At 38.3% G+C, this 11,272-nt stretch overlaps 1 protein-coding gene across 1 annotated transcript in view; it reads left to right on the top strand.

Annotated features, from left to right (window-relative positions):
• The first annotated feature begins 3,585 nt into the window (after nt 1-3,585).
• DCHS2 (dachsous cadherin-related 2) overlaps nt 3,586-11,272 on the top strand; it is a 71,949-nt gene continuing 64,262 nt past the window's right edge. The window contains exons 1-2 of the mRNA XM_064511745.1: nt 3,586-3,636; nt 3,889-4,080. Of these exons, the coding sequence (XP_064367815.1) occupies nt 3,586-3,636; nt 3,889-4,080 (243 nt within the window). The remainder of the gene's footprint in view (nt 3,637-3,888; nt 4,081-11,272) is intronic.

The raw sequence follows: 11,272 nt of genomic DNA, 5'->3' as shown, positions 1-11,272 counted from the left end.
ATCACCCTCAGCTGTGTTTTCTGCAGTAAACTCTTCATTCATTTTTAATTCCAGATTTTTTTCCTCTTTAGATCAAAGATTCCATGGGCAAAAATTTAGGTTGGTAACGCACTCAAAAAAAGACTAATAATAATAAGTAAGAAAGGTTAAAATTAGGTGGAAATTGAATGCATACTACAGACTCTGACAGGGAGAAAAAACACATTTTTATAAATGCAGAAATTTGATGCCATTTAATTTTGCTGCCAGAGAGGTGATTCAAGTAACTGAATTTGATCACAATTGGACCTTCAGATTTATATTGATTTGAACTGAAGCGTTTTTATTTAAATACATCATTCATTAGTCCTTTGCATGTACTGTTAAAAATCCAAGGACTGTGTAATTTACAAGAAGGAAGACAAGTTGCTGAACATAATGGGCTAAACCCTCTGATTTCACACCCCTAATTAATCATCCATAGTCAATTGCAGACATAAACATTAGCATTTACACATTTAACTACTTGCAGACACAGTTAGGTAGAAACCTTTCAATATTATCACTCACACTAACTTTTAGGCACAAAAATTAATTAAAATATTTTTCTTGCAAGAACCAAGTGAATTACTGCTCCGTAATATTGAGGCAGTAGAGCATTGACAGCATACTAGCCTTCTGTTTTATTTTATGTTTTGTAATGGAAATAATGAAGTACAAGACTGGTGAAATATATGTGTTGTAGACCTGATTTACATACAACTGTAGAGCATTTTTAGGGCCAGATCTTTGTTCTATTGAAGCTGAGTGTGAGTTTTGCCTTTAACTTTACTAGAGAGAATGGTTGGACTTCAGTCAAGAATTGCGCTGCGTTGCATCCTGTGCTGCAGCTGTGCAAGGCAAGCTACAAGGATGGTGAGGGAGCGTGAAGTAGCACTCCAGGGAGTACTAAAAAAAGAAGCCAATTGCAGCAACATGTATCTTTTGGGTCCTCTGTCAGTTTAAATTTCTGATGGAAGCAATGGGCCTTGAGAAAGTTTTAGCTTCATAATTTGCTTTGATACTTTTCACACGGTTTCCAGTTCCCCTGTTCTACACTTTTCAGCCTTCACAAGCCATGTTTTCATTCATTTGGACTTAATTCAATCCCAGTTCAGTATCTTAATGCCAAAATAATTCCTCTGAGGGCAGAGAAGGAAGTTTGTGATTAAGGCACTGACTGTGGACTTCAAGGCCATTTTTGTACTAGTAAGTAAAGCAGCCAAGGACTGTTCTCTGGCCCAAAGGCCACCTGACCTGGCATGGCTTGTGTCCTTGCAGCTAAATTCTCTTACCTCCTTAAAACAGGGTGACCTCATCCAAACTTATTACTAGGAAAATCCCTGGCCTGTGCTGCTTAAAACCATGCCCAAACCCACGCCGGCAGTTTAACAAGAGTAGCGTGCAGGCCTGTGCCTTTGGCCTGTTTTACTTTGTGACTGTGGATGTAGCTTAAAAACGTAGGGCCAAGTGCAAGCAGTCCCTATCACAGGTTTTCTCTGTAGATTTATGCACGTTATCTAACTCAGGCCCTAGGATAATAAGATTTCCCAAGATCTGTTAAGGTCTTCAAACGCTGTATTTGCATAAACAGAGTAATGGAAAAAACATAGGATTTACCCTCTTCAGTGAATAAATAGAAAATAAAACCAGACTGCAGAAGAGAAATTCTTCTTTAAATATCTCCAATAATGACAAACTAAAGAACTAAAAATACTGGCTCTTTTCATGTATATTTATTTTTATAACTTATTTTCTTCCCAGATATTTGTAAATTTAAATGAAAACTTTCACATTGGAGCATGTCACAAAAGAACTAAGCTTAATGCAAGACTTCTGTTATTATTTAGAGAGCTTAAGGCAATAAAATTGAAGGTGTAATGTACCAAGCTGTTCTGTTTATCAAAGATTTATTTAATTAATCCACCGGTTGGATTAAGAGCAGGAGTTTTACACTTGAGCGTTGCATTGATTTTTCAGTGAATGGTAAAGTTGCGGTGTTTTCACATGGCGTTGCACAAAATCAGAGACACCTGCAGGTTGGAAGGGGCCTAGGTGCTCTCTGGGCCACCCCTCCTCAAAGCCAGGCCAACAGCAGGTTCAGTCCCACCTGCTCAGGGCTTTGTCCAGTCAGGTCTTGAAACTTCTGAGGATGGAAACTGTGCAGTCTTTCTGGGCAGGTAATCTGTTCCCATGCTTAATTAACTTCATAGTGGAAACATTGCCTTAAATCCAGTGAGTACCTCTTCTGTTTCAATTTATGATTGTGTTTTGTCATTCTCCTGTGATGTACCTTGGGATAGAGCTTGGCTTTGTCATTTCAGTGACCTTCTCTTGGGCACTGGAGGGCTGCTGTTAAATTCCCCCTAAGCCTTCTCTTCTCCAGGCTAAAGAAGCCCCGTTCCCTCAGCTTCTTCTCATAGGGCATGTGTATATTGTATGGGCTAAACCTATTGTTGTGGTAAATATTTATTAAAATATTTTAAAGGGTTTGTTGATTTCTCTCTCTTCCTGTGTGTCAAAAGCAAGATTTTAGTGTTGGAAAAAACTTTCAAACGTGTTCTGTCTTAAAATTTCAAACACCTGATGGCTTTAAATGATTTTTTTATTTATGCTTCCTAATTGCCAAATACATTCCCAACAAATAAAGAACACTGATCCCTATTGTTTGTCTAATGTTTTGTAAGTTCTTTAAAACAGCTGAGAGAAGATGATACAGCATGTTGAAAGTTACTCCAGGCTTTTGTAGGCTTCTGAAAACATCTTTCTTACATCCCACATACTGGTCCGATGTCATCTGGTGGTAACGCAAGAATATGTACAGCTGGAAAGAAGGGGAGGAACTCCTATTTTTCTGCTTGGAAATAGCCATTTGGTGCCGTGGATTGCCTCCCACCCATTGCTGCCTTAGGCCATTGTCCTGCTCCAGTTCCTAACCATCATCCGTTTGTTTTTTTTCCTGCCACTCATTTCCCTTGTCAGCTTGGCACATTTACTTCTGTTTGGTGCCATGTGGTTCCAGAGGAACATCCCTCTAAAGGAAGTATTTCTTTAAAGTAATTATTTATGACATATGTTTTGGATTTACTGCAGAATCCACAGTGTTTTTTAGATAGATTTAATATAGCTGAAAATAAAGATGTGATGTTTATTGGTTGTTCAGCATTTATAGCCATATGCAAGACTATATTGACAAGGGGATTTAATCTTTCGCAGTGATTTATTGCAGTCTGTACATCTTTTCGTTTGTATTGTACATGCATGTGACAGTCAAGTTTGGTTGTGTTGGCAGAGCTCTTGCTTCTAAGACAGATGGTTGTGGATTAAATGCCCCTCCAGTCCTTAGCTTTTAGGGAGCACTGTTCCAATAAACCCTCCTTGAAATGAAATAGTAAACTAACTGTAGGAAATCTTTTAGAAATACATTAGATAAGAAAGTCATGGTTCATTTTTCTGATGCACATGGGACATAGCTTTGTAAGACCTACCTCTACTGCTAAAAATAACACATTTTAACATGAAGGCAAAGTAGCTTAACATATGGCCTACTAACGTGACTTAATGGGTATGGCTTCTCTCGGTGTGGGAAGTTCATTTGATCGAGATAATTATTGTCAGGTAAACAAGTCATGTTATAGGCAAGATCTAATCCATTTTACACTTGCTGCAATAATTGCACCATCAGCATCTAAGTCATTATTTTACAAACGGCATGCAGATAGCTTAGGCAGTAGAGTGTGTTTGTATTGTGTGTGCACATTTGTTTTTATAACAACAACAGTTATCTTTAAAACAAAGTATCTCTGATTTTTAAATGACTGAGTAACAGTTTAGCTGGTTTTCATTTTTATCTTTATTATTTCCCTACAGGTCAAGGCAACAGATGCAGATGCAGACCAGTTTGGTGAAATCGAATATTTTCTTTATGATGGATTCCATTACTATGAAAAATCTAAAGCGTTCCAGATTGATCCACATACTGGTCAAATCTGTGTGTCTCAAGACATTGATAGAGAGGGAGATCCAACCACTTACGATCTCTTAGTAAAAGCTACAGATGGGGTAAGTTTCACCCTTCCTTACTGCCAGACTTGTGAATGTATTTTCAAATTTGGATGTGGTATAAACTTTTAAATGAGAATGGAGTATGTGAAACTTGCATGATTTTGAATTAAATTTATTACCGCTACAGAGGGCAGAATGTAATACTTCACAAAACATAAAATAGAACAAAATCCAACAGGAGTCATTTTGACCTGAATTTATATACTTCACTGTGAAATCCACAACCATTCCTAAACAAGTTGTTCAAAACCATTTCCAGGAACTGTTACTCTTTGCAGTTTTCCTTCTCCTCTTGGAACTGGTGGACTCCATGTTACTTCTGCTCCCTGGTTTAAAGGTGGTTGCACCACTAATAAACCAGTAATTTGTGCCAGAACTGCATGGGTAGCATGGGTGCCAGTAATTATTTTCTTTAGTTGTTAGACAACTTTAGTTGTCCTTTCTAGCCTACTGATGCCATTGCTGTGGCTAGGTACAGCCTCTGTTCAGTGGCATGTCTGCAAGTTTTCCTGCTTTTCAAGAGCTAGTGCTTGGAAGCAGACATCCATGATACAGAGCAGGGTGGGTCATTGTATGTGGCAGAGGTGCATGCCTGAGATGGTCCACTTCAGATCTCTAGTTTGCCAGAACAGTGAGGATGAAGAGGCTCTGAGGAACTTCACTAAGCTCACAACTTTGTTTTGTGAGCTTGCACTACATTGGCAAGTAGTGTGGACTCTGGTCTTGTTCCGTGAACTGAATGCCCCCATGCAGCTGGAGTGCATTAACTGCAGTACGTACATTCCTGGAGCATATCTTTCATTTAGTTTCAATCTAGTTTGTGTGCTTTGAGGCCAGTTGGTAACGTGAACAAAAGCACAGTAAGTGAGGACAGTCAGGAGACTGGCCTGAAAAGTATTAACAGTCACACTGAAACATTAATGCAGATGCCCAGAGAATGTATTGCTGAGGCCATCTCTTCCAACACACAGATAGGCTGAAAGTGGAGAAGAGCTCTGCTCGACAGAGCCAGATGTACGTTTGGATAAAACTGTCCAAAGCTATAAAGAATATGATACAGTAATTCCTTCAGGTCTTCTCATTTCAAGATGTGTTGCACGGAAGTTCATTGCGGTGGGAACACATCAAGATGTTTGGGTGTGGAGACTTGTCTTATAGGGTCACCTATAACAGAGTATTTTAGTAAAGTGACTGGAAGAAAATAGTTTGTAGATTGGCTGTGTTACAATTATGAAAGTATCCAAAAGCTACTTGCAGTGAGAGGCCCAGAAGACGACCAGCCTGTACTTTTCTCAGCTTAGTAGTCAACTGTGGAGAGGTGGAAGAAAAAGGTTACTGGTTTAACATTGTAAATGTTAATTTTAACATAAAGATACTTTTTAAAACTTACGGATCCATGTTGTTCAGATCATATTTTGCACCATAAATTGAGCTGTGAAATGTTTAAATTAAATTATTTCAGGTTAAACAGTTTTTATTTCATACTTTAAATACTAAACTTCCATTTAAAATTTTGTCCTAAGTATATCTATTATAATTTTCGAAAGCGCAGATCTGCTAGAAATGCTGAATTTTTGCATAAAATGTCTATACTTTTCATTAGAATACACCAAAGAAACTTGGAGAACTGTAATTCCTATATTAATTAGTAGATGAATTTAAATGGCTGTAGTTGATGCTTGGTATTGCTGCATTTTGAGAATGTAGTAGTCAAAGGTATATTTGTATATTGTTGAATTTGGATACACGTGTAATAGTTAAGCAATGCACTTGCAAAAATCAGAGGTTTAATTCATGGCTTTTTTTAAATTTAGCTACAAATATTCAGTGATTATCTGAGAAGCTACAGACGCATTCTTTTGTATTAATAGTGCCTTTAGCACTGTGCCTTTTTTCCCCATAGATTTCCTTTGAGGAAAAACAGTAATATAAAAAATATCAATAATTTTTTTTTTTGTTTCGTAACATACAACTATGTCTTATTTGAATGTATGATAATTTCAGAATATTAATTCTTTTTGTTAGGACCATATCAGCAGTCTTTCTAGCAGATGTATATATCTGTGGCCTTTTTGGAATTTCTATGGGAAGTGATTTCTGTTTTCAAAGTTCCTTTCCAGGAAAAAAATTTATAACATACACATGAGTACACATTTCCTAGTCCTGAAGAATAAAGGAGTCAATATTACAGTGTATAACAGAAGAAAATCACGTATTTTGCTATGCTTCATCTTTTTTCTGTCATGTATATCCAATGCAGATTTTGCACAGGGCCTCACGTGTTTCGAAGCTGAATAAGCATGAAGAATACATACGAATATGTTGAATATCAAGATTAGTCTTACTCATAAAGGCTATGTGAGAGCTGAATAATAGCACTGTATGTCATACAGGTTTCTCACATTTGCTTTTACTCTGGTCCAGAAGATCGTTTTGAAAATGTAAAAGAAAATAGGTTGATTTGAATAAGGTAGTTGCGTATTTTGGTTAATTTATTGCTATAGTGATAACTTTTATATCAAAAATTGTAGGAAAACTGCCAAAGCACAGAAACTATAGATTATTTCATTTTTAAATTGGTCTGTGATTTGTCTTCATTTGGGGACCTTATGTTTTCAAAAATTCAATAATAGGGAGGAGGGATTCAATTTGTGATTGTCTTGTCTGTGACAGGTAGAGCTTGAATTTTTTTATTACTGGAACTCAGCACTTTGTAGCTCACATTGATCTGGCTTCTGCGAATTAGGTCATCTGACACCTAAATACTAAAGCACCTAAAATCAGTATTCACTTTTCAAAATTTTCAGTATACCTGAACTGATGTTGAGCCATGTACCACCTTTACAGCTGAATTATGGTATGACATTTTTATCTCCTGGCATTCTGCTGCTCCTTTTGATTGATTAAAAATGTTAGGTATGCAGTTCAAAGTGGAGACTGTGATCCAAAATAGGGAGAAATGTGTAGAGAATAGACAGAGGAAGAAGAAGGGGTCACTGTTGTCACAGGGGAGTGAGAGAGATGAGAAGGAAAGAAAATAAGAAAGTTAATTAGAAATGAGGAGGAAAAGAGTGTTTTCCAGGTGGTGCTCAGTTTATCTTAGAAAAACTATCAATTTCTTCCACCTGTTTGTGTCTACTCCATTACATGATGTTGGAGCTTGACTGCCTTGTTTTTAATGTTCATAAGATCTAAACTTCTTGGGAGAGCTTGCAGGAGAAGTCTCACTGACTTGAATGGCGACAAGACTGATCATAATCATAAGCTTTTTCAGTTGGCAGCACTCATTTTGGTACCAAAGTCACTTATGTCTCATGCGTATCTGGTGTGGTATTTGAAATGCTTTTATATGAAAAGAAATCATGTAACTAGCATTCTAGAAACGTGTTTGCACTGAATCCGAGAGCATTTGCATGTAGCCCTCCTTTTGGGCCTGTGTCACATGTTGCGTTCTGTGTATGGACTGGAGCAGACTGTACCATTAGTAACAGGATCTCTCCTATGCTTCACATGCTGCCTCTGCTTAGGACTACCGCCAGTTCAATAGCGCCTTTAAGTCACAAGTAGATACAGTTGTGTTATGCACTTGCAGCAGCCCAGAGATAGTTTCAGTAGGCGTTTTGGGAGTCTGAATTGCTAGTGAGCTAAAAATTGGATTTCTTATAATGATGTCAAAATTCTAATGTTTTTCACTCTCAAAAAAGAATAAACAGATGAAGACTTTTTGCTTGGAAAACCTTCCCAAATATTTGAGAACGAGATTTAGATCAAACATACTGTGAAATCAAGTCTTGCAAAAGGAAAATATGGAAGAACAGGAATTCTAATAAGAGTCTGAACATGTTTACAAAAGTGGTGTAGGGGACAAAATTACTTTTTTGTTTGTTTGTTTTGAACATATTAGGTCCAATATGTTTTGCTTGTTTTGCTTGTTTGTTTGTTTGTTTGTTTTCTCTGCTTTTACAACATGACTGAAGTGAACTAAGACACTCCGTATTTTCCCTATTTGTTCGGTGGTCTCCAAACTCTTTCATATGTAACTTCATGCTTGCTTTATGTACTTCAGCCTTAAAGAGTGTTGACATGAATTCATTTATATGCAGAAAACTTTCTTTTTAACAGCATGCATATTTTTGCTGCTGTACAGTTGCAATTCGATCAAATCTTATTGCTATGCATAGTACATAATTCAATCTTTTTGTTTTTTCATTTGCATTTCTAAAATGATGTCCATCACCCCTCTTTTTTCTTCAACCAAAAAAACAGTAATGCCTGCAGCTATTAAAGAAAACCTGTTGCAATCCAAGGAAGTTTAATTGGAATAATGCTAATTTAGATTCTCTCTAGTGGCATCTCTGCTATCTGGTTACAGACTATGATTGGCCTTCAAAGCCAAAATCTCAAAGTCGCACAGTCTTGGGGTTGGTGCCCAATGAGGGGCATTCATGAGAGTGTCCAACTTAGACCCTCTGAGGATCTGGCCCTTACAGTTTTGTCCGAAGTATGCTTTGGGAAGACTGGATGATCTGCATTCGTGAGTGTTGCTATCAGGGATGGCCCAATTCCAGGAACAAACATCTCTCTAGATAACATGCTGTGCATACCAGCGTACCATCTTTTTTCATCAGTGCGGCAAGAAGTTTCAAGACCTCTACAGCACCGGCAGGAAATACTTTTGTTATTTGTGCTCCCACACTGTAAGGAATTCCACACCCGATTCTCCCTAAGGAAGGATTACATGCATCATTAAGAGCTAGAATCTGTCTAATCCCAGGTGGATCCATGTGGCTACAGCCCATGCCGTGTTTAGTTTAGACAGGGAGTGTGGGCCTTCTTGCTGGGAGCCTGCTCTGACATTGCCAAACCAGCAGCCGTGACCCTGTCTAACGATCAGCTCTGTCAGAGCCCCCCTCCAGCCCCTTTACTTCCACCCACCAAAGGGCAGAGCAAACAAACATGCAATTTTTCAGAACAGCTGCAGCCACTTGGCCACAAACATACATAGAAGTAAAGTGAAACAGAAAGATCTTTATTAGGACATAAAGTAATCCATCTGAAGCACAATTTGAGCTGCTTACCATGGGTCCCCCCCCCTCCCCCCCTTCTCCTTCATTCATTCTCTCCTCTTTTCTCACTTCTGCTCTCAAATACACACACTTCCAAACCAGGATTATTATGCCCTCCTGAGGAGGAGGGCAGGATAATACACAATGTGCAAAGTGTTGTCTTACGCACCACACAGACTGCTCACCGATTGTGAGCGCTCATCGGAATTATGTTATGAAAACAGTATACTCGCTATCCCCAGATGTCCAAATGCTGCTTTCGGGGATAGCTGCACCATAGCAGCCTCTCCAGTCTTGCCCTGAGATTCTGTAGAAATGCAGCAGCTGCCCCTGCTGGAGCTGCAGTAAGGGCAACTAGAGATGGTGAATTGCAAAAGCCTCTGTCTCCCTGCTGCTTGGGGTTGTCTCAGTTCTGACAACAGTTGGCCAAGCACTTAGCAGTAAGTGGCACACTGACTTTTTCATCACGTTTAATACTGACAAGGCCATCTGAGACCTGCCTAGGTCATCTTTAGATCTACATCCCTACAGAGCCTCGTCGTAATAGATATATAGGTCCCGCGTTGGAAACACATACTGGGCTGCAGCAGAGTCTAGGAGGAGCTGGTATGCTGTAATGAGAGTTTAGATATTTGGGGGTTTGTTGGTTGTTTTTTTTTTTCCCAGCCTTTTTGCTTTACAGAGTGGACTGCCTTGTTTTTGTTTGTTCCTGAGTGCGGTTCCTAAGCACTTTGATTGGACTGCCCTTAAAAATTATGATTTGAAGGTTGTCATTGAATAGTGATAGGAGGCTTTTTGGTGAGCTCCTTTGAAAGTCTGTGCTGGAATGGCTTCTCCTGATTTTGTCTGTTTTTCATCAGTCTTTGTCAGTGTAGGCCTGGTTCCATTAGGTTCCAGTTTCACCATAGTATGTAGTGCCTCAGGTAATTTCTAAAGTACCACATGCATCTGGATATGCCTTGCAATTGCTTTTTTTTTTTTTTTTTTAAATAGGAGATGACCACTGTAGACTTGTTCTTTTCCTGAGGCCTTTGTAAAGAGGAAGAAAAAGATGAAGCTTTTTGTTTCTAAGGGTTTTCTTTTTATTCTGGACAGCAATGACAGCTTTTAGAGGTTGTCTGGGATGAAGACACTTCAGGACATGTGTTTCCCATCCTAACTTGTTGGCCCAGGGAAGCTGCTAAAGTCACATTTTGACGCACCCATGCATGCTGTAGTGGTGCTTTTCTTTTTGCCCTGCCTGTCTGTTAGCCTTTGCCCATATTAAGCTCTGTTGATTTTAGACCATATTTTCCCAAAGGGAAAGGGCATCCTTTTGCTGTAGGACAAACTCATGAAAATAATTTCTGCCTGAGAAAGACTGAGAGAAGCCAAAAAGGCTCTGCCAGTTATCTAAGTTGGTGTTTAGTTAGATTCCAATGAAAATCTAATAATACTGAAGTCTTAGTGTCTTGCCTACTGTCTTTGTGTATAGAAAAAAAATTTGTTCTTGAGATCTTTTTGTTTTTTGGTAAACCACACCACATGGCTTGTCCAATTTTCTTTGTCTTTTACAATGAAGCAATTAAAACACAGACATAAGCACTCAGCTCTCATGGTAAAGCTTCTAAAGAAATTAAGGCTTTTGAAATAACTGGTGGTGTCCATCCCTTTCCATCATGACAGCATTGTGACTTGAAGTTGGCATAGTATCTTCTAGGTTTTACAAAGAAAAGAAAATATGTCTTTGTATCAGACATCGTGTATATCACAGTTAAGCTAGGAACAAAAATTTGACAGCACAATTCACTGATGAAAAGGTTGGAGGCCTCTGTGGGAACCTTGACAGATTCTTAAGCATTTTATAATGTGTCAACAAGAAGAAATACAGCTATTCAAAATAGCACCATTACTACTTATTAAGCTAAAGAGTCTCTCCTGCCAAAGGCAGGATAATTTTTTTTTGGAAACATGATAAAGAGGTATACTGATAACTTTATATTTTCACACAAATTGAGTCCTGCCAAAGAAAAGAAAATCACTACTTGTGGTTATCTTGACTTGGTAGTAGTTTCTTATATCCACTTTTTGTTCCACAGGTCACAAAATCTTAGAATTCTGACAAAAAAAAAATTGTAATTTTG

This window comes from Dromaius novaehollandiae, chromosome 4 (assembly GCF_036370855.1).
Source record: "Dromaius novaehollandiae isolate bDroNov1 chromosome 4, bDroNov1.hap1, whole genome shotgun sequence".
Taxonomy (NCBI): domain Eukaryota; kingdom Metazoa; phylum Chordata; class Aves; order Casuariiformes; family Dromaiidae; genus Dromaius; species Dromaius novaehollandiae.
Note: the sequence above shows the minus strand (reverse complement) of the source record. Positions and strands in the feature narration are given on the sequence as shown.